General features: G+C 47.4%; 1 protein-coding gene across 2 annotated transcripts in view; it reads right to left on the bottom strand.

Annotated features, from left to right (window-relative positions):
- Positions 1–1,627: 1,627 nt before the first annotated feature.
- LOC115191062 (signal-induced proliferation-associated 1-like protein 1) overlaps positions 1,628–23,930 on the bottom strand; it is a gene marked incomplete at both ends in the record, with an annotated part of 33,981 nt that continues 11,678 nt past the window's right edge. For both annotated transcript variants that reach the window (XM_029749059.1, XM_029749060.1), the window contains 3 exon segments: positions 1,628–2,203; positions 20,057–20,214; positions 20,539–20,642. In XM_029749059.1, the coding sequence (XP_029604919.1) occupies positions 1,628–2,203; positions 20,057–20,214; positions 20,539–20,642 (838 nt within the window).

The following is a 23,930-nucleotide window of genomic DNA, read 5'->3' as shown; positions in this document are numbered from 1 at the left end:
GAGCTGGAGACAGAGACTGGTCCGAGCTGGAGACAGAGACTGGTCCGAGCTGGAGACAGAGACTGGTCCGAGCTGGAGACAGAGACTGGTCCGAGCTGGAGACAGAGACTGGTCCGAGGTGGAGACAGAGACTGGTCCGAGCTGGAGACAGAGACTGGTCCGAGCTGGACAGAGACTGGTCCGAGCTAGACAGAGAGTTTTGGGTTCTTAATACTCTCTGCAGTGTGTGTGTGTGTGTGTGTTGTGTGTGTGTGTGTGTGTGTGTGTGTGTGTGTGTGTTAGACCTCTTGCAGGAAGATGAGTGTGATTTGGTGAAGTACCAATACATTATTCCTCGGTCTCCTTCCTCCGGACTGATCAACACATCCCTACATTCTCAATTGAAAATTGTGTCTGAAAGTGTTTTCATGAGCCACTGCATTTCCCTCTTCCTGAATGGATCTACTAACACACAACACACACACACTCTTTGCAGTGTGTATATGTGTGTGTGTGTGTGTGCTTGGGTATGTGCATATGGGTGTGTGTGTGTGTGTGTGTGTGTGTGTGTGTGTATCTGTGTATGTGCTTGGGTATGTACATATGGGTATGTGTGTGTGTGTGTGCGCGTATGTGTGTGTGTGTGTGTGTGTGTGTCTGTGTATGTGCTTAGGTATGTGCATATGGGTATGTGTGTGTGTGTGTGTGTGTGTGCTTAGGTATGTGCATATGGGTATGTGTGTGTGTATGTGTGTGTGTGTGTGTGTGTGTGTGTGTGTGTGTGTGTGTGAGTGTGTGTGTGAGTGTGTGTGTCTGTGTGTGTGTGTGTATTTGTGTGTGTGTGTCACACCATTGAGTGAGCTGGAGGAAACGGAGGGGGTCTTCAGAACCAGCGGATGATGGTGATTACATAAGGAAATGGTTTTAACTCGCTTGTTGCTATGGTGACAGATAAGAACCATCACCCAAGCAAATTATGAGTTAGGCTTTGTCCCATGTCCCAAATGGCACCCTATTCCCTATATAGGGCACTACACAGGGAGCAGGGAACACTACTCAGGGAGCAGGGAACACTTTGGGATGCAGACCTACTCTGCCTGAGATTCTTATGAACCTTCACGAGATAAGTAAAGTCATCTATGACATCATCATCATCATCAGTAGGCAGACTAGACAACAACTTCTGGCTGAAACAATAAGACATGACACTTAACTGAATGTACCGTATGTCTGTCTGTGTGTGTGTGTCTGTCTGTGTGTATGTTGTGCGTGTGTCGGTGTGTGTGTGTCTGTGTGTATGTTGTGCGTGTGTGTCTGTCTGTGTGTATGTTGTGCGTGTGTGTCTGTCTGTGTGTGTGTGTGTATGTTGTACGTGTGTCGGTGTGCGTGTGTGTTGTGCTTGTGTGTATGTTGTGTGTGTGTGTTGTGTGTGTGTGTTGTGTGTGTGTGTGTTGTGTGTGTTGTGTGTGTGTTGTGTGTGTGTGTGTTGGTGTGTGTGTGTGTCGGTGTGTGTGTGTGTGTTGTGTGTGTGTGTTGGTGTGTGTGTGTCGGTGTGTGTGTGTCGGTGTGTGTGTGTCGGTGTGTGTGTGTGTGTGTGTGTGTGTGTGTGTGTGTGTGTGTGTGTGTTGTGTGTCTCCTCCTCACCTCCAGTCGTTTCACCACCTCTCTGAAGTCCTCTGTGTTGTTACTAACAGACCTCAGAGACACACTCTCCCCTCTCTCATAGAAGATCCTCATGGAGGCGGGACTCCCCAGCGTCCAGCCAATCACGTCCTTAGTAGCACAGTTAAACACCACGGCCTTGGCCTCCTGATCCAATAGGATGAGGAAGTCGTTGGAGATAGCCAATAGCGCTTCGAGCTCTCCTCCTGCTCCATGATCCTCGGCGTGGACCGCCCACGTGACGGCGCCGAGGCTCCGAAGCTCCGCCCCCGCGTACGGACGACTCTTCTCCTTTTTCTTGTGAGCCAATGAGATGAAGGGGAATTTCCCGGACGGGTCGATGGGGGTCGACGTGGTGTTGCGCTCCGCCAGTTCTCTGAGGTACTCCTGACGTGTCCGCGTCGCCATGGCGCGGAACTTGTGTGATTTGTGGGCGGCGTTCTCTGCGTTGATGACCTTGGCCAAAAGGAAGTCCCGGAACACGGAGGACTTGGGGAAGGACACGCCCTCTGGGATGGGAGGGCCGAAGGACGGGACGTCACGAGAACGAGTGACTGCCACACTACAGAGACAGAGACAGACAGAGAGAGAGAGAGAAAGACAGGGATGCAGCTTAAGTCCCACCCTCTTCAACATGTACAGTTGAAGTCGGAAGTTTACATACACTTATGTTGGAGTCATTAAAAGTTGTTTTTCAACCACTCCACAAATTTTGTTAACAAACTATAGTTTTGGCATGTCGGTTAGGACACAAGTAATTTGTCCAACAATTGTTTACAGACAGATTATTTCACTTATAATTCACTGTATCACAATTCCAGTGGGTCAGAAGTTTACATACACTAAGTTGGCTGTGCCTTTAAACAGCCTGGAAAATTCCAGAAAATGATGTCATGGCTTTAGAAGCTTCTGATAGGCTAATTAACATCATTTGAGTCAATTGGAGGTGTACCTGTGGATGTATTTCCAGGCCTACCTTCTAACTCAGTGCCTCTTTGCTTGACATCATGGGAAAATCAAAAGAAATCAGCTAAGACCTCAGAAAAAAATGGTAGACCTCCACAAGTCTGGTTCATCCTTGGGAGCAATTTCCTAATGCCTGAAGGTACCACGTTCATCTGTACAAACAACAGTACGCAGGTATAAACACCATGGGACCACGCAGCCGTCATACCGCTCAGGAAGTTGACGCGTTCTGTCTCCTAGAGATGAAAGTACTTTGGTCCGAAAAGTGCAAATCAATCCCAGAACAACAGCAAAGGACCTTGTGGAGATGCTGGAGGAAACAGGTACAAAAGTATCTATATCCACAGTATAACGAGTCCTATATCGACATAACCTGAAAGGCCGCTCAGCAAGGAAGAAGCGACTGCTCCAAAACCACCATAAAAAAGCCAGACTAGGTTTGCAACTGCACATGGGGACAAAGATCGTACTTTTTGGAGAAATGTCCTCTGGTCTGATGAAACAGAAATGGAACTCTGGCCATAATGACCATGGTTATGTTTGGAGGAAAAAGGGGGACGCTTGCAAGCTGAAGAACACCATCCCAACCGTGAAGCACGGGGGTGGCAGCATCATGTTGTTGTGGTGCTTTGCTGCAGGAGGGACTGGTGCACTTAACAAAATAGTTGGCATAATGAGGAAAGGAAAATTATGTGGATATATTGAAGCAACATCTCAAGACATCAGTCAGGAAGTTAAAGCTTGGTCGCAAATGGGTCTTCCAAATGGACAATGACCCCAAGCATACTTCCAAGTTGTGGCAAAATGGCTTAAGGACAACAAAGTCAAGGTATTGGAGTGGCCATCACAAAGCCCTGACCTCAAACTTATCAAAAATTTGTGGGCAGAACTGAAAAAGCTTGTGCGAGCAAGGAGGCCTACAAACCTGACTCAGTTACACCAGCTCTGTCAGGAGTAATGGGCCAAAATTCCCCAAACTTATTGTGGGAAGCTTGTGGAAGGCTACCCAAAACGTTTGATCCCAAGTTAAACAATTTAAAGGCAATGCTACCAAATACTAATTGAGTGAATGTAAAATTCTGACCCACTGGGACTGTGATGAAAGAAATAAAAGCTGAAATAAATCATTCTCTCTACTATTATTCTGACATTTCACATTCTTAATATAAAGTGGTGGTTACAGCAGCACCTAGATCTTCTACACAGATTCTGTCAGACCTGGGCCCTGACAGACCTGGGCCCTGACAGTAAACCTCAGTAAGACAAAAATAATGGTGTTCCAAAAAAGGTCCACTTATCAGGACCACAAATACAAATTCCATCTAGACTCCGTTGCCCTAGAGCACACAAAAAACGATACATACCTCATCCTAAACATCAGCGCCACAGGTAACTTCCACAAAGCTGTGAACAATCTGAGAGACAAGGCTAGAACGGGCTTCTATGCCATCAAAAGGAACATAAAATTCGACATACCAATTAGGATCTGAATTTAATAAGTTATAGAACCCATTGCCCGTTGTGAGGTCTGGGGTCCACTCACCAACCAACAATTCACAAAATGGGACAAACACCATATTGAGACTCTGCATGCAGAATTCTGCAAAACTTCCTCAGCATACAATGTAGAACACCAAATAATGCATGCAGAGCAGAATTAGGCCGATACTCACTAATTATCAAAATCCAGAAAAAATATGTTAAATTCTACAACCACCTAAAAGGAAGTGATTCCCAAACCTTCCATAACAAAGCCATCACCTACAGAGAGATGAACCTGGAGAAGAGTCCCCTAAGTAAGATGGTCCTGGGGCTCTGTTCACAAACACAAACACACCCCACAGAGCCATCACCTACAGAGAGATGAACCTGGAGAAGAGTCCCCTAAGTAAGCTGGTCCCGGGGCTCTGTACACAAACACAAACACACCCCCACAGAGCCCCAGGACAGCAACACAATTAGACCCAATCAAATCATGAGAAAAAAAATATAATTTTGAATTAATTAACAAAAGAACAGCGCAAACTAGAATGCTATTTGGCCCTAAACACAGAGTACACAGTGGCAGAATCCCTGACCACTGTGACTGATCCAAAATAAAGGAAAGCTTTTACTATGTACAGACTCAGTGAGCATAGCCTTGCTGTTGAGAAAGGCCGTCGTAGGCAGACTATGTGCACACTGCCCACAAAATGGAGGTGGAAACTGAGCTGCACTTCCTAACCTCCTGCCAAATGTAAGACCATATTAGAGACACATATTTCCCTCAGATTAAACAGATAAAGAATTTGAAAACAATCCCGATTTTGATAAACACATATCTATTGGGTAAAATACCACAGTGTACCATCACAGCAGCAATATTTGTGACCTGTTGCCACAAGAAAAGGGCAACCAGTGAAGAACAAGCACCATTGTAAATACAGCCCATATTTATGTTTATTTATTTTCCCTTCTGTACTTTTACAACACTGTATATAGACATATGACATTTGAAATGTCTTTATTCTTTGGAACTTTTGTGAGTCTATAGTTTACTGTTCATTTTGTATTGTTTATTCAACACACAGCAGCACTCTGCTCCCCCACTTTCCTTTAGCGCCCTGGCTGGCTGGCTGGCTGGCTGGCCTGGCTGGCTGGAATGTCTGAATTAATGGCATTCTGAAGTCTCAGTGAACTAGGCTGGCTGGCTGGCTGGCTGCTGTCCTGGCTGCTGTCCTGGCTGGCTGGCCGGCTCGTATGTCTGGAAATCAGCTAGCCAGCCAGGGAAAACAGGATGAGAGAAGAAAACAAAGGGAGGGGAGGAGGAGAGACAGAGGAAGGGATACAGTTCAGACATGCTGTCCTAAGTAAGATGTAGCTATTCACACCACATGGTAAATAACCTGAGAGAAAGAGAGGGGAGAACGTAGGAGAGGAGGGGAAATGACAGGTAGGAGGACGGCTTAGAGAGGAGAGGAGAAGGAGAGGAGGGGAAATGACAGGTAGGAGGACGGCTTAGAGAGGAGAGGAGAAGGAGAGGAAATGAGAGGTAGAAGGAAGACAGAGAGGAGAGGAGAAGGAGGAGAGGAGAAGGAGGGGAGGGGAAATGACAGGTAGGAGGACAGCTTAGAGAGGAGAGGAGAAGGAGAGGAAATGAGAGGTAGAAGGAAGACAGAGAGGAGAGGAGAAGGAGAGGAGAGGAAATGAGAGGTAGAAGGAAGACAGAGAGGAGAGGAGAGGAGAAGGAGAGGAAATGAGAGGTAGGAGGAAGACAGAGAGGAGAGGAGAGGAGGGGAAATGAGAGGTAGAAGGAAGACAGAGAGGAGAGGAGAAGGAGAGGAGGGGAAATGACAGGTAGGAGGAAGACAGAGAGGAGAGGAGAAGGAGAGGAAATGAGAGGTAGAAGGACGGCTTAGAGAGGAGAGGAGAAGGAGAGGAGGGGAAGATACAAGGAGGATGAGAGGAGATCTAGGATGAGCCCAAGATGATTTGTATGGTTCTATGTCCCTCCCTCCCTCCCTCCCCCCTCCCCCCCTCTCTCTCCCTCGTTCTCGTTCAAACCTCTCCAGATGAAGATATCAGAGTATGGCTGAAACAGAACAACTATTGTTCAGAGCTGTAGTGTTATCAGGACTAGAGACTGAATTCCTGTCTGTGCGTGTGTCCGTGGGTTACTTTCATGTCCACAACCTCTTTAGGTTACGATAATCACTCAATTAGCCCAGATCAAAAAGCCGTTTCACATTTTCTTCACTAATAAATGCCAGCTCAACACTAGCAGAGCTACAAGTCAACCCAGCTTCTCTCTCCTGTGTGTGTGTGTGTGTGTGTCCAGCGCATACCAGGACACGTGTTGACACTTACAGGGCCAGTTAAAAGAGAAAGTGGAGAGAGGGAGGGAAATGACCACTGTGACTAACCAGCCCCACTGCGACTAACCAGCCCCACTGCGACTAACCAGCCCCACCGCGACAAACCAGCCCCACCGCGACTAACCAGCCCCACCGCGACAAACCAGCCCCACCGCGACTAACCAGCCCCACCGCGACTAACCAGCCCCACCGCGACAAACCAGCCCCACCGCGAGTAACCAGCCCCACCGCGAGTAACCAGCCCCACCGCGACTAACCAGCCCCACCGCGACTAACCAGCCCCACCGCGACTAACCAGCCCCACCGCGACTAACCAGGCCCACCGCGACTAACCAGCCCCACCGCGACTAACCAGCCCCACCGCGACTAACCAGGCCCACCGCGACTAACCAGCCCCACCGCGACTAACCAGGCCCACCGCGACTAACCAGGCCCACCGCGAGTAACCAGCCCCACCGCGACTAACCAGCCCCACCGCGAGTAACCAGGCCCACCGCGACTAACCAGCCCCACCGCGACTAACCAGCCCCACCGCGACTAACCAGCCCCACCGCGACTAACCAGCCCCACCGCGACTAACCAGGCCCACCGCGACTAACCAGCCCCACCGCGACTAACCAGCCCCACCGCGACTAACCAGGCCCACCGCGACTAACCAGGCCCACCGCGAGTAACCAGGCCCACCGCGACTAACCAGCCCCACCGCGACTAACCAGCCCCACCGCGACTAACCAGGCCCACCGCGACTAACCAGCCCCACCGCGACTAACCAGGCCCACCGCGACTAACCAGGCCCACCGCGAGTAACCAGGCCCACCGCGACTAACCAGCCCCACCGCGACTAACCAGGCCCACCGCGACTAACCAGGCCCACCGCGACTAACCAGGCCCACCGCGACTAACCAGGCCCACCGCGACTAACCAGGCCCACCGCGACTAACCAGGCCCACCGCGACTAACCAGGCCCACCGCGACTAACCAGGCCCACCGCGACTAACCAGGCCCACCGCGACTAACCAGGCCCACCGCGACTAACCAAGCCCACCGCGACTAACCAGGCCCACCGCGACTAACCAGCCCCACTCTCTCAGAGAAAGAGACAGTGTGAGACAGAAAGGGAGAGAGAGAGAGAGACCTAGTGAGTGACAGAAAGGGAGAGAGAGAGAGACCTAGTGAGTGACAGAAAGGGAGAGACCTAGTGAGTGACAGAAAGGGAGAGACCTAGTGAGTGACAGAAAGGGAGAGAGAGAGACCTAGTGAGTGACAGTAAGGGAGAGAGAGAGACCTAGTGAGTGACAGAAAGGGAGAGAGAGAAAGACCTAGTGAGTGACAGTAAGGGAGAGAGAGAGACCTAGTGAGTGACAGAAAGGGAGAGAGAGAGACCTAGTGAGTGACAGAAAGGGAGAGACCTAGTGAGTGACAGAAAGGGAGAGACCTAGTGAGTGACAGAAAGGGAGAGAGAGAGACCTAGTGAGTGACAGAAAGGGAGAGAGAGAGACCTAGTGAGTGACAGTAAGGGAGAGAGAGAGACCTAGTGAGTGACAGAAAGGGAGAGAGAGAGACCTAGTGAGTGACAGTAAGGGAGAGAGAGAGACCTAGTGAGTGACAGAAAGGGAGAGAGAGAGACCTAGTGAGTGACAGAAAGGGAGAGACATAGTGAGTGACAGAAAGGGAGAGACCTAGTGAGTGACAGAAAGGGAGAGAGAGAGACCTAGTGAGTGACAGAAAGGGAGAGAGAGAGACCTAGTGAGTGACAGAAAGGGAGAGAGGGAGACCTAGTGAGTGACAGAAAGGGAGAGACCTAGTGAGTGACAGAAAGGGAGAGAGAGAGACCTAGTGAGTGACAGAAAGGGAGAGAGAGAAAGACCTAGTGAGTGACAGAAAGGGAGAGAGAGAGAGACCTAGTGAGTGACAGAAAGGGAGAGAGAGAGACCTAGTGAGTGACAGAAAGGGAGAGACCTAGTGAGTGACAGAAAGGGAGAGACATAGTGAGTGACAGAAAGGGAGAGAGAGAAAGACCTAGTGAGTGACAGTAAGGGAGAGAGAGAGACCTAGTGAGTGACAGTAAGGGAGAGAGAGAGACCTAGTGAGTGACAGAAAGGGAGAGACCTAGTGAGTGACAGAAAGGGAGAGAGAGAGACCTAGTGAGTGACAGAAAGGGAGAGACCTAGTGAGTGACAGAAAGGGAGAGAGAGAGACCTAGTGAGTGACAGAAAGGGAGAGACCTAGTGAGTGACAGAAAGGGAGAGAGAGAGACCTAGTGAGTGACAGAAAGGGAGAGACCTAGTGAGTGACAGAAAGGGAGAGAGAGAGACCTAGTGAGTGACAGAAAGGGAGAGAGAGAGACCTAGTGAGTGACAGAAAGGGAGAGAGGGATGCCTGTATGTATTTTTCCCTCCTGTCCTCCTTAGATGAGAGGATGCCAGAGCGAGGAGCGGTAGAAAGCAGTAGAACATATTTCTGTGGTCTCTCTATGATTACAGTGATATAAATAACTACAGATACAGGATCTTAACTTTATCGTCCTGTTGCAGGGGAACGTTCCTACAACGCAGGACATGTTAAACTTGGAATGTATTTGAGGTTTAAAAAGGCTTCTGAAGATTGTAATTTACACTTTGAAATTTCAGACTTGATTTTCCTTTACGAAAAATGTATAAAAATGTTTCATCCACTACAAATATGTCCAGTAATTATAATCCACATTTCCTGTTGCTGCAGGATTATTTTCTTCCTGCTGTAGGAGACTGGCTCAAATGAAGATCCTACATGGGTACTGTGTGGGCTGAGGGTCTCTCTCTCGCTCTCTGCTGCTGCCCACACAGTTAGCGTTGCTCAGAGAGCATTATATTTGTGCGTGAGCACATGCCAATAGTACATTACATTACCCAGAGAATGTGTACGTCAGGAGAGCCAGAGAGAAATGACCCAGAAAACGTGTTTTTATCTGAGCATGATCTAATGTTGTCATGTACCTTACAGAATAACACCATGTTTTCTTGTATAAAAAAAACATATATTGCATCGAACATCATATCTCTGTATCTGTTCAACACAATACCAATGTTGCTTTATCTCAACATTATCTAATGGTGTGCCTTACAGAATAAGCCCATTTTTCTTCATATCAAGCCCTAACCTGTATATAGCCTCCACATTAACTCTGTACCGGTACCCCCTGTATATAGCCTCCACATTAACTCTGTACCGGTACCCCCTGTATATAGCCTACACATTGACTCTGTACCGGTACCCCCTGTATATAGCCTCCACATTGACTCTGTACCAGTACCCCTTGTATATAGCCTCCACATTGACTCTGTACCAGTACCCCCTGTATATAGCCTCCACATTGACTCTGTACCGGTACCACCTGTATATAGCCTCCACATTAACTCTGTACCGGTACCCCCCTGTATATAGCCTCCACATTAACTCTGTACCGGTACCCCCTGTATATAGCCTCCACATTAACTCTGTACCGGTACCCCCTGTATATAGCCTCCACATTGACTCTGTACCGGTACCCCCTGTATATAGCCTCCACATTGACTCTGTACCAGTACCCCCCTGTATATAGCCTCCACATTGACTCTGTACCGGTACCCCCCTGTATATAGCCTCCACATTGACTCTGTACCAGTACCCCTGTATATAGCCTCCACATTGACTCTGTACCGGTACCCCCTGTATATAGCCTCCACATTGACTCTGTACCGGTACCCACCTGTATATAGCCTCCACATTGACTCTGTACCAGTACCCCCCTGTATATAGCCTCCACATTGACTCTGTACCGGTACCCCCTGTATATAGCCTCCACATTGACTCTGTACCAGTACCCCCTGTATATAGCCTCCACATTGACTCTGTACCGGTACCCCCTGTATATAGCCTCCACATTGACTCTGTACCGTAACACCCTGTATATAGCCTCCACATTGACTCTGTACCGGTACCCCCTGTATATAGCCTCCACATTAACTCTGTACCAGTACCCCCTGTATATAGCCTCCACATTGACTCTGTACCAGTACCCCCTGTATATAGCCTCCACATTGACTCTGTACCGGTACCCCCTGTATATAGCCTCCACATTGACTCTGTACTGGTACCCCCTGTATATAGCCTCCACATTGACTCTGTACCGGTACCCCCCTGTATATAGCCTCCACATTGACTCTGTACCGGTACCCCCCTGTATATAGCCTCCACATTGACTCTGTACCGGTACCCCCTGTATATAGCCTCCACATTGACTCTGTACCGGTACCCCCTGTATATAGCCTCCACATTGACTCTGTACTGGTACCCCCTGTATATAGCCTCCACATTGACTCTGTACCGGTACCCCCTGTATATAGCCTCCACATTGACTCTGTACCGGTACCCCCCTGTATATAGCCTCCACATTGACTCTGTACCGTAACACCCTGTATATAGCCTCCACATTGACTCTGTACCGGTACCCCCTGTATATAGCCTCCACATTAACTCTGTACCAGTACCCCCTGTATATAGCCTCCACATTGACTCTGTACCAGTACCCCCTGTATATAGCCTCCACATTGACTCTGTACCGGTACCCCCTGTATATAGCCTCCACATTGACTCTGTACTGGTACCCCCTGTATATAGCCTCCACATTGACTCTGTACCGGTACCCCCTGTATATAGCCTCCACATTGACTCTGTACCGGTACCCCCTGTATATAGCCTCCACATTGACTCTGTACTGGTACCCCCTGTATATAGCCTCCACATTGACTCTGTACCGGTACCCCCTGTATATAGCCTCCACATTAACTCTGTACCGGTACCCCCTGTATATAGCCTCCACATTGACTCTGTACCGGTACCACCTGTATATAGCCTCCACATTGACTCTGTACCGGTACCCCCTGTATATAGCCTCCACATTAACTCTGTACCGGTACCCCCTGTATATAGCCTCCACATTGACTCTGTACCGGTACCACCTGTATATAGCCTCCACATTGACTCTGTACCGGTACCCCCTGTATATAGCCTCCACATTGACTCTGTACCGGTACCCCCTGTATATAGCCTCCACATTGACTCTGTACCGTAATACCCTGTATATAGCCTCCACATTGACTCTGTACCGGTACCCCCTGTATATAGCCTCCACATTGACTCTGTACCGGTACCCCCTGTATATAGCCTCCACATTGACTCTGTACCGGTACCCCCTGTATATAGCCTACACATTGACTCTGTACCGGTACCCCCTGTATATAGCCTCCACATTGACTCTGTACCGGTACCCCCTGTATATAGCCTCCACATTGACTCTGTACCAGTACCCCCTGTATATAGCCTCCACATTGACTCTGTACCGTAACACCCTGTATATAGCCTCCACATTGACTGTACCAGTACCCCCTGTATATAGCCTCCACATTGACTCTGTACCGGTACCCCCTGTATATAGCCTCCACATTGACTCTGTACCGGTACCCCCTGTATATAGCCTCCACATTGACTCTGTACAGGTACCCCCTGTATATAGCCTCCATATTGACTGTACCAGTACCCCCTGTATATAGCCTCCACATTGACTCTGTACCGGTACCCCCTGTATATAGCCTCCACATTGACTCTGTACCAGTACCCCCTGTATATAGCCTCCACATTGACTCTGTACCGTAACACCCTGTATATAGCCTCCACATTGACTGTACCAGTACCCCCTGTATATAGCCTCCACATTGACTCTGTACCGGTACCCCCTGTATATAGCCTCCACATTGACTCTGTACCGGTACCCCCTGTATATAGCCTCCACATTGACTCTGTACAGGTACCCCCTGTATATAGCCTCCATATTGACTGTACCAGTACCCCCTGTATATAGCCTCCACATTGACTCTGTACCGGTACCCCCTGTATATAGCCTACACATTGACTCTGTACCGGTACCCCCTGTATATAGCCTACACATTGACTCTGTACCAGTACCCCCTGTATATAGCCTACACATTGACTCTGTACCGGTACCCCTGCATATAGCCTCCACATTGACTCTGTACCGGTACCCCCTGTATATAGCCTTCACATTGACTCTGTACCGGTACCCCCTGTATATAGCCTCCACATTGACCCTGTACCAGTACCCCCTGTATATAGCCTCCACATTGACTCTGTACCGGTACCACCTGTATATAGCCTCCACATTGACTCTGTACCAGTACCCCCTGTATATAGCCTCCACATTGACTCTGTACCGGTACCCCCTGTATATAGCCTCCACATTGACTCTGTACCAGTACCCCCTGTATATAGCCTCCACATTGACTCTGTACCGGTACCACCCTGTATATAGCCTCCACATTAACTCTGTACCAGTGCCCCCTGTATATAGCCTCCACATTGACTCGGTACCCCCTGTATATAACCTCCACATTGACTCGGTACTGGTACCCCCTGTATATAGCCTCCACGTTGACTGTGTACCGTAACACCCTGTATATAGCCTCCACATTGACTCGGTACAGGTACCCCCTGTATATAGCCTCCACATTGACTCGGTACCGTAACACCCTGTATATAGCCTCCACATTGACTCGGTACCCCCTGTTTATAGCCTCCACATTGACTCAGTACCGTAACACCCAGTATATAGCCTCCACATTGACTCGGTACCGTAACACCCTGTATATAGCCTCCACATTGACTCGGTACCGTAACACCCTGTATATAGCCTCCACATTGACTCGGTACCGTAACACCCTGTTTATAGCCTCCACATTGACTCGGTACCGTAACACCCTGTATATAGCCTCCACATTGACTCGGTACCGTAACACCCTGTATATAGCCTCCACATTGACTCGGTACCGTAACACCCTGTATATAGCCTCCACATTGACTCGGTACCGTAACACCCTGTTTATAGCCTCCACATTGACTCAGTACCGTAACAGCCTGTATATAGCCTTCACATTGACTCGGTACCGTAACACCCTGTATATACAGTGGGGGGGAAAAGTATTTGATCCCCTGCTGATTTTGTACGTTTGCCCACTGACAAAGAAAGGATCAGTCTATAATTTTAATGGTAGGTTTATTTGAACAGTGAGAGACAGAATAACAACAAAAATATTCAGAAAAACGCATGTCAAAAATGTTATAAATTGATTTGCATTTTAATGAGCGAAATAAGTATTTGACCCCCTCTCAATCAGAAAGATTTCTGTCTCCCAGGTGTCTTTTATACAGGTAACGAGCTGAGATTAGAAGCACACTCTTAAAGGGAGTGCTCCTAATCTCAGTTTATTACCTGTAAAAAAGACCTGTCCACAGAAGCAATCAATCAATCAGATTCCAAACTCTCCACCATGGCCAAGACCAAAGAGCTCTCCAAGGATGTCAGGGACAAGACTGTAGACCTACACAAGGCTGGAATGGGCTACAAGACCATCGCCAAGCAGCTTGATGAGAAGGTGACAAAATTTGGTGCGATTATTCGCAAATGGAAGAAACACAAAAGAACTGTCAAAATCCCTCCGCCTGGGGCTCCATGCAAGATCTCACCTCGTGGGGTTGCAATGATCATGAGAACGGTGAGGAATCAGCCCAGAACTACACAGGAAAATCTTGTCAATGATCTCAAGGCAGCTGGGACCATAGTCACCAAGAAAACAATTGGTAACACACTACGCCGTGAAGCACTGAAATCCTGCAGCGCCCACAAGGTCCCCCTGCTCAAGAAAGCACATATACATGCCCGTCTGAAGTTTGCCAATGAACATCTGAATGATTCAGAGGACAACTGGTGAAAGTGTTGTGGTCAGATGAGACCAAAATGGAGCTCTTTGGCATCAACTCAACTCGCCGTGTTTGGAGGAGGAGGAATGCTGCCTATGACCCCAAGAACACGATCCCCACCGTCAAACATGGAGGTGGAAACATTATGCTTTGGGGGTGTTTTTCTGCTAAGGGGACAGGACAACTTCCCCGCATCAAAGGGACGATGGACGGGGCCATGTACCATCAAATCTTGGGTGAGAACATCCTTCCCTCAGCCAGGGCATTGAAAATGGGTCGTGGATGGGTATTCCAGCATGACAATGACACAAAACACACAGCCAAGGCAACAAAGGAGTGGCTCAAGAAGAACCACATTAAGGTCCTGGAGTGGCCTAGCCAGTCTCCAGACCTTAATCCCATAGAAAATCTGTGGAGGGAGCTGAAGGTTTGAGTTCCCAAACATCAGCCTCGAAACCTTAATGACTTGGAAAAGATCTGCAAAGAGGAGTGGGACAAAATCCCTCCTGAGATGTGTGCAAACCTGGTGGCCAACTACAAGAAACGTCTGACCTCTGTGATTGCCAACAAGGGTTTTGCCACCAAGTACAAAGTCAAGTATTTGACCCCTCTGCAAAACATATTTCCCTCATTTAAATGCAAATCATTTCATAACATTTTTGACATGCATTTTTCAGGATTGTTTTGTTGTTATTGTCTCTCACTGTTCAAATAAACCTACCATTAAAATTATAGACTGATCATTTCTTTGTAAATGGGCAAACGTACAAAATCAGCAGGGGATCAAATACTTTTTTCCCCCACTGTAGCCTTCACATTGACTCGGTACTGTAACACCCTGCATATAGCCTCCACATTGACTCGGTACCGTAACACCCTGTATATAGCCTCTACATTGACTCGGTACCGTAACACCCTGTATATAGCCTTCACACAGCCATACTAGGTCAGGACACAGCCATACTAGGTCAGGACACAGCCATACTAGGTCAGGACACAGCCATACTAGGTCAGGACACAGCCATACTAGGTCAGGACACAGCCATACTAGGTCAGGACACAGCCATACTAGGTCAGGACACAGCCATACTAGGTCAGGACACAGCCATACTAGGTCAGGACACAGCCATACTAGGTCAGGACACAGCCATATTAGGTCAGGACACAGCCATATTAGGTCAGGACACAGCCATATTAGGGCAGGACACAGCCATATTAGGGCAGGACACAGCCATATTAGGGCAGGACACAGCCATATTAGGTCAGGACACAGCCATTTTAGGTCAGGACACAGCCATATTAGGTCAGGACACAGCCATATTAGGTCAAGACACAGCCATAAGCCTCAACAACACTAAGTATTATTGTTGGTCTGAAACAGCTTTTCCAGAATGTAGAGATGAATAGCCTATCATGTTAAATTGAGGAACAACACCACAGGGATAATAGCATTACTATCGCTACCAACTGCAGTCTATTAAACACCAGGGGAGCGACTCCATAAACCCACACGGCCTAACCAGAGAGGCAGCCACACCAACAACCTGTTGAATGAACAGCTCAGACCTTCCATGCTTCACAAAGGCTTTACTGTCCAAAACACATTGCTTGGTTGTCAATCATAAATAGACACCTAAACTTCCAAAACCTTCCATCAAACAAAACCCTTCATCCCACTGTCATGACGTTGGCCTGAGTGGGGGAGGTTTATGACCCCCATAAATACCTTTCCCCTTTTCCCTCTCTCTACTCTACCGATGTGACTATTGAAAATCCCTTTGTTAACATTGAGAGAGAGTCTGGTGACATCCAAAGATGGGAAACGGAAACATATTTCGGTAATCCAACCAGTTGAAAATATGCGTTGGTACTAAATGAATATGATGTCAGTTCAGTTGGCGTCTGAGACATTATGACTGATGACAGGACGACATAAACTGTATCTGGGAAAGTCTACACATTCTAATTATCAGATTCACATGGAATTGTTGTGCAATTTAAATGTTTAAATATGAAACTATTTGTGAAAAGATTAAATGTAATTTTAGCTTCCAAATGAGAGAATTGGGTTTTCATGAGTGAACTATGCTCAAGTCAGTGGCCCTGCCCATGTGAACAGACATTGGTTATAAACTATGAAACACGCCCTTCTCTCCCCTCCTATATAAAGCCCTTGATGAAAATGTAACTTTCTGTTCCGAGGACGTTAGGGCGACGGTCCTACGTTAAAAGGGCTCAGATAATAACCTGCTCCAAGGACGTGCGGACTTGCAGTCCCCACGTTGAAAGGACAAAGACCACCTACAGAACTAAGCCAACCTCAGCAAGAATCTAACGAAATTAGCATCGAATTTCAACGTGAAGATGACGGTCAACACACCGAAAGAATGAATTTCGACTATACCAGCCAGAATATAGCATGAGCTTAAAAGTATGGCAACTTGGTTTGAACTTTGAACTCTTATTCACTCCAGAAGTGATACCTCCTAGCCGTTGAGTTAGCAGCAGTCGCTAAACCTGGGCTAGGAGAGGACGGACAGAGTATCCATCCCACCACGCTCCAGTTCACCACTAGACAGTCTACAGAGGACCAGAGATCCATGCTGGACAACCCGGCCTACGATCTACAACCAATCTACCGAAGCGCAGCTCAGAGTAAATATTTATTGCATTTTCCTTTTCCAAATGGGCGGTTATTTAGAATGCATAAGATTCTGTATTTAGGATAGCAGAGCTTCTCCCTTTGTTCCTCAGTCTTCCCGCTCTTTCACTCAAACCCAACCCCCTTTCTTTGCGTAACCAGCCGTCATATCTGCTCCGTCCGCTAAGGACGTTTTCCTTTATGACATCATTTGTAAACAACGTATGATACATTCTGTGTAGATGTAATTCTGTGTGATTATTTAGGTATTTAGTAAATAAATAATGAAAACAAATTTTGTATTGCTGATTCAACTTGTTAGCCAGGGTTTGTGAAGATAAACAAGAATTTACAACTTTCAGATGAGACTAAATAAGGTCAGGATTAAATATTGACTGCTACTATGTAAAAGATTACTTGGCCTTTAAGAGTTTATTCGGAAGATAACAGCTCCATAAACATTCTTTCGTAGTGCCCCGACTTTCTAGTTAATTATCTACCTGATTAGCTTAAATCAGACACCACTAAACCCACCATCAAACTAAACCCTCCATAAGTGTTGTAGTAGATCAAATGTAGAGGGATGAAATAACAGAGCCCAAACAAAACAAACTGAAAGGCAGGAATTTAGTGACATGATTGTGGAGGAGAGAGGAAGGGCAGGAGGTGGCCATGGTGTGCAGGCCGGTACAGTCCTACATCTGGTCGGAGAGCAGGGTGTGTGTGTGTGTGTGTGTGTGTGTGTGTGTGTGTGTGTGTGTCAGCGTGTGTGTGTGTGTCAAGCCATTGTAACTTCCCTATGCCACTCCACAGCTTTGTGTACAGCAGGCAGGAACCCCACAGAGAACCAGGTCACACAATAAACCCTAACAGCTATTAAAACAGCTATTAACAAGATGGAGAAAGAGAGAGGGAGACAGGAGAGAGAAAGATGGAGAAGGATAGAGAGAGAGAGAGAGAGAGAGAGAGGGGAAGAGAAGAGAGAGAGAGGGACAGGAGAGAGAAAGACAGGAGAGAGAGAGAGAAAGACAGGAGAGAGAGAGAGAAAGACAGGAGAGAGAGACAGGAAAGAGAGAGAAATACAGGAAATAGAGAGAGACAGAGAGAGAGAAAGGGAGAGGAGAGAGATGGAGAAGGATAGAGAGAGAGACAGAGAGAAAGGAGAGAGAGAGAAGGGGTGAGAGAGATGGAGGGGGGAAAGCAGGGAGAGGGGAAACGAGAGTAGGGAGAGGGAGAAATAGATAATTATAGAGAGAGCGAGAGAAAGAAAAAAAGAAAACAGAGAGAAAGTGTAAATGGACAGATGATACTGTTCTCATCAGCTCATGAAGTCTCACTCCCAGAGGAGAAGCTGGAAGGAAACAAGCAATTATTTCTCCTTTCATTAACATCTCTCGCCGACTGTGTGTGTGTGTGTGTGCGTGTGTGTGTGTGTGTGTTAGTTAACAAGGCCTTAAAGGAGGTCTCAGAGGGATAGACAGGAGTTAGTTAGGGACACACAGGCTTGGAGGAGGAAACTGCCCCCGACTTTTTATTTCAACACTCAGCGATACAAACATAAAGAGCGATGCAACATATTACCTAGAGTGCTGAAGCAAGAGGCAGATGTTCACAGAAACTGGCCTGAATGCACTTTATTCTAGGTCATGGAATGGGAGGCTGAGTAGAGGCTGGGTAGAGGGAAGAGGAGGCTGGGTAGAGAGAAGAGGAGGCTGAGAACAGAGAAGAGGAGGCTGGGTAGAGAGAAGAGGAGGCTGGGTAGAGAGAAGAGGAGGCTGGGTAGAGAGAAGAGGAGGCTGGGTAGAGAGAAGAGGAGGCTGGGTAGAGAGAAGAGGAGGCTGGGTAGAGAGAAGAGGAGGCTGAGAAGAGAGAAGAGGAGGCTGAGAAGAGAGAAGAGGAGGCTGGGTAGAGAGAAGAGGAGGCTGGGTAGAGAGAAGAGGAGGCTGGGTAGAGAGAAGAGGAGGCTGGGTAGAGAGAAGAGGAGGCTGGGTAGAGAGAAGAGGAGGCTGAGTCGAGGGAAGAGGGGGCTGAGTCGAGGGAAGAGGAGGCTGAGTCGAGGGAAGAGGAGGCTGAGTCGAGGGAAGAGGAGGCTGAGTCGAGGGAAGAGGAGGCTGAGTCGAATGAAGAGGGGGTGGCAGGTAGCTTAGTGGTTAGAGCGTTGGGCCAGTAGCCGAAAGGTTGCTGGATCGAAACCCAAAGTTGACAAGTTAAAAATCTGTCATTCTGCCCCTGAGCAAGGCAGTTAACCCACTGTTCCCCAAGCGCCGAAGACGTGGATGTCGATAAAGGCAGCCCTCCACACCTCTCTGATTCAGAGGGGTTGGGTTAAATGCGAAGACACATTTCAGCTGAAAGCATTCAATGGTACAAATGACTAGGTATCCCCCTTTCCCTAAGTAGAGGGAAGAGGCTGGATAGAAGGAAGTAGAGGCTGGGTAGAGAGAAGAGGAGGCTGAGAAGAGGAGGCTGAGAAGAGGAGGCTGAGAAGAGAGAAGAGGAGGCTGGGTAGAGAGAAGAGGAGGCTGGGTAGAGAGAAGAGGAGGCTGGGTAGAGAGAAGAGGAGGCTGGGTAGAGAGAAGAGGAGGCTGGGTAGAGAGAAGAGGAGGCTGAGAAGAGGAGGCTGAGAAGAGGAGGCTGAGAAGAGAGAAGAGGAGGCTGGGTAGAGAGAAGAGGAGGCTGGGTAGAGAGAAGAGGAGGCTGGGTAGAGAGAAGAGGAGGCTGGGTAGAGAGAAGAGGAGGCTGGGTAGAGAGAAGAGGAGGCTGGGTAGAGAGAAGAGGAGGCTGGGTAGAGAGAAGAGGAGGCTGGGTAGAGAGAAGAGGAGGCTGGGTAGAGAGAAGAGGAGGCTGGGTAGAGAGAAGAGGAGGCTGGGTAGAGAGAAGAGGAGGCTGGGTAGAAAGTGCTGTAACACCAGGCAGTTTAGACAGATTGATAGGGCAGCTGAACTATCATAGAGACAGTTGTTGTGTACATTACATTGTACTGCAGCAGGTCTTCCTCCAACAGGTTGTGTGTGTGTGTGTGTGTGTGTGTGTGTGTGTGTGTGTGTGTGCGTGCGTGCGTGCGTGCGGTGTTAGACGTTCCACACACCTGTAGGTGGTGTTGTCAGAGCAGCGTTGATGTGTGTGTGTGTGTGTGTGTGTGTGTGTTAGACGTTCCACACACCTGTAGGTGGTGTTGTCAGAGCAGGGTTGATGTGCTCTCACCACTACGAACACGTGTTGGAAGTGAGAGCGAATGTTCTTGGGGGTGAAGGGTTGAGCTCCAGGCTCCTGGAATACGATGGTCACGATGTCATTTCCTATGTGACGCTTCCTCAGGAGCTGTGAGGAGACAGACACAACGGGGGGGGAAACAGAAAAAAGATAAAAACTCTCACGGTCAACATATGCCTTTACAATCTATCAATGACTGTAGAATGTGACTCATTTAAAAAAAACATTTTTTTATCATTCATTGCGTTGGAACAACAGAGAAAGCAGGTCAGTGAACACATCCATGTTACTAGTCGTACACTGAAATGAAGGGCCATCTTGGCTTCACAGCGAGTTACTAGAACAGGTCACCGTTCTACTACCACCCTGTTATTTACTTTATTCCCTGGATTCATTAGAAAGTGTTACAAATTCAACCGTACCAACACAGACCTGTTGTTTGTTGTTGGGTGTGTAGGGCAGCATGGTGGACACATGGAACATCACCTCATAGTCCTTATAGGTGGTGTACAGGGAGTGGGTCCCTGTGGAGTCAGCTAGAGGAGAGACAGACCGACAGAAACTAGAGTTAGACAGACAGGTTCATACAGTCGTGCCCAAAAGTTTTGAGAATGACACAAATATAAATGTTCATAAAGTCTGCTGCCTCAGTTTGTATGATGGCAATTTGAATATACTCCAGAATGTTATGAAGAGCGATCAGATGAACTGCAAAGTCCCTCTTTGCCATGCAAATGAACTGAATCCCCCAAAAACATTTCCACTGCATTTCAGCCCTGCCACAAAAGGACCAGCTGACATTATGTCAGTGATTCTCTCGTTAACACAGATGTGAGTGTTGACAAGGACAAGGCTGGAGACCACTCTGTCATGCTGATTAAGTTCGAATAACAGACTGAAAGCTTCAAAAGGAGGGTGGTGCTTGGAATCATTGTTCTTCCACTGTCAACCATGGTTACCTGCAAGGAAACACGTGCCGTCATAATTGCTTTGCACAAAAAGAGCTTCACAGGCAAGGATATTGCTGCCAGTAAGATTGCAAGAACATTAAGGAGAGCGGTTCAATTGTTGTGAAGAAAGTCCAGCAAGCACCAGGACGTCTCCTAAAGTTGATTCAGCTGCGGGATCGGGGCACCACCAGTACAGAGCTTGCTCAGGAATGGCAGCAGGCAGGTGTGAGTGCATCTGCAAGCACAGTGAGGCGAAGACTTTTGGAGGATGGCCTGGTGTCAAGAAGGGCAGCAAAGAAGCCACTTCTCTCCAAGAAAAACATGATATTTTGCAAAAGGTACAGGGATTGGACTGCTGAGGACTGGGGTAAAGTCATTTTCTCTGATGAATCCCCTTTCCGATTGTTTGGGGCATCCGGAAAAAATCTTGTCCGGAGAAGACAAGGTGAGTGCTACCATCAGTCCTGTGTCATGCCAACAGTAAAGCATCCTGAGACCATTCATGTGTGGGGTTGCTTCTCAGCCAAGGGAGTGGGCTCACTCACAACTTTGCCTAAGAACACAGCCATGAATAAAGAATGGTATCAACACATCCTCAGAGAGCAACTTCTCCCAACCATCCAGGAACAGTTTGGTGACGAACAATACCTTTTCCAGCATGATGGGGCACCTTGCCATAAGACAAAAGTGATAACTAAGTTGCTCGGAGAACAAAACATTGATATTTGGGTCCATGGCCAGGAAACTCCCCAGACCTTAATCCCATTGAGAACTTGTGGTCAATCCTCAAGAGGACAAACAAAAACCCACAAATTCTGACAAACTCCAAGCATTGATTATGCCAGAATGGGCTGCCATCAGTCAGGATGTGGCCCAGAAGTTAATTGACAGCATGCCAGAGTGGATTGCAGAGGTCTTAAAAAAGAAGGGTCAACTTCATGTAATTGTCAATAAAAGCCTTTGACACTTATGAAATGCTTGTAATTATACTTCAGTATACCATAGTAACATCTGACAAAAATATCTAAAGACACTGAAGCAGCAAACTTTGTGAAAATTAATATTTATGTCATTCTCAAAACATTTGGTCACGACTGTAGTCCTTATAGTTCATGGTCCAAACATACCAAGACAGTCGTGAAGTGGACAAAAACTTTTCCCCCTCAGGAGACTGAAAAGATTTGGCATGGGTCCCCAGATCCTCAAATGGTTCTACAGCTGCACCATCGAGAGCATAGTGACCGGTTGCATCACCGCCTGGTATGGCAACTGCTCAGCATCCCACAGAGGGTAGTGCGTACGGCCCAGTACATCACTGGGGCCAAGCTTCCTGCCATTCAGGACCTACAGTTGAAGTCTGAAGTTTACATACACCTTAGCAAAACACAATTTGTGACATTTAATCAAGTAAAAATTCCCTATCTTAGGTCAGTTAGGATCACCACTTTATTTTAAGAACGTGAAATGTCAGAATAATAGTAGAGAAAATGATTTATTTCAGCTTTCATTTCTTTCATCACAGTCCCAGTGGGTCAGAAGTATACATACACTCAATTAGTATTTGGTAGCATTGCCTTTAAATTGTTTAACTTGGGTCAAACGTTTCGGATAGCCTTTCACAAGCTTCGCACAATAAGTTTTGGGAATTTTGGCCCATTCCTCCTGACAGAGCTGGTGTAACTGAGTCAGGTTTGTAGGCCTCCTTGCTCGCACACGCTTTTTCAGTTCTGCCCACACATCTTCTAAGCCATTTTGCCACAACTTTGGAATTATGCTTGGGGTCATTGTCCATTTGGAAGACCCATTTGCGACCAAGCTTTAACTTCCCGACTGATGTCTTGAGATGTTGCTTCATTATATCCACATAATTTTCCTTCCTCATAATGCAAACTATTTTGTGAAGTGCACCAGTCCCTCCTGCAGCAAAGCACCCCCACAACATGATGCTGCCACCCCCGTGCTTCACGGTTGGGATGGTGTTCTTCGACTTGCAAGCCTCCCCTTTCTCCTTCAAAACATAACGATGGTCATTATGGCCAAACAGTTCCATTTTTGTTTTATCAGACCAGAGGACATTTCTCCAAAAAGTACGATCTTTGTCCCCATGTGCAGTTACAAACCTAGTCTGGCTTTTTTATGGCGGTTTTGGAGCAGTGGCTTCTTCCTTGCTGAGCGGCCTATGTCGATATAGGACTCGTTTAACTGTGGATATAGATACGTTTGTACCCGTTTCCTCCAGCATCTTCACAAGGTCCTTTGCTGTTGTTCTGGGATTGATTTGCACTTTTCGCACCAAAGTACGTTCATCTCTAGGATACAGAACGTGTCTCCTTCCTGAGCAGGTATGACGGCTGCGTGGTCCCATGGTGTTTATAGTTACATACTATTGTTTGTACAGATGAACGTGGTACCTTCAGGCATTTGGAAATTGCTCCCAAGGATGAACCAGACTTCTGGAGGTCTACCATTTTTCTGAAGTCTTGGCTGATTTCTTTTGATTTTCCCATGATGTCAAGCAAAGAGGCACTGAGTTTGAAGGTAGCCCTTGAAATTACATCCACAGGTACACCTCCAATTGACTCAAATGATGTAAATTTGCCATGACATCATTTTCTGGAATTTTCCAAGCTGTTTAAAGACACAGTCAACTTAGTGTATGTAAACTTCTGACCCACTGGAATTGTGATACAGTGAAATAATCTGTCTGTAAACAATTGTTGGAAAAATGTATTGTGTCATGCACAAAGTAGATGTCCTAACCGACTTGCCAAAAATCTATATTTTGTTAACAAGAAATGTGTGGAGTTGTTGAAAAACGAGTTTTAATGACACCAACCTAAGTGTATGTACATTTCTGACTTCAACTGTATATAC

Source organism: Salmo trutta, unplaced genomic scaffold, assembly GCF_901001165.1.
Source record: "Salmo trutta unplaced genomic scaffold, fSalTru1.1, whole genome shotgun sequence".
Lineage (NCBI taxonomy): Eukaryota > Metazoa > Chordata > Actinopteri > Salmoniformes > Salmonidae > Salmo > Salmo trutta.
This window is presented reverse-complemented; position numbering and strand designations above follow the sequence as displayed.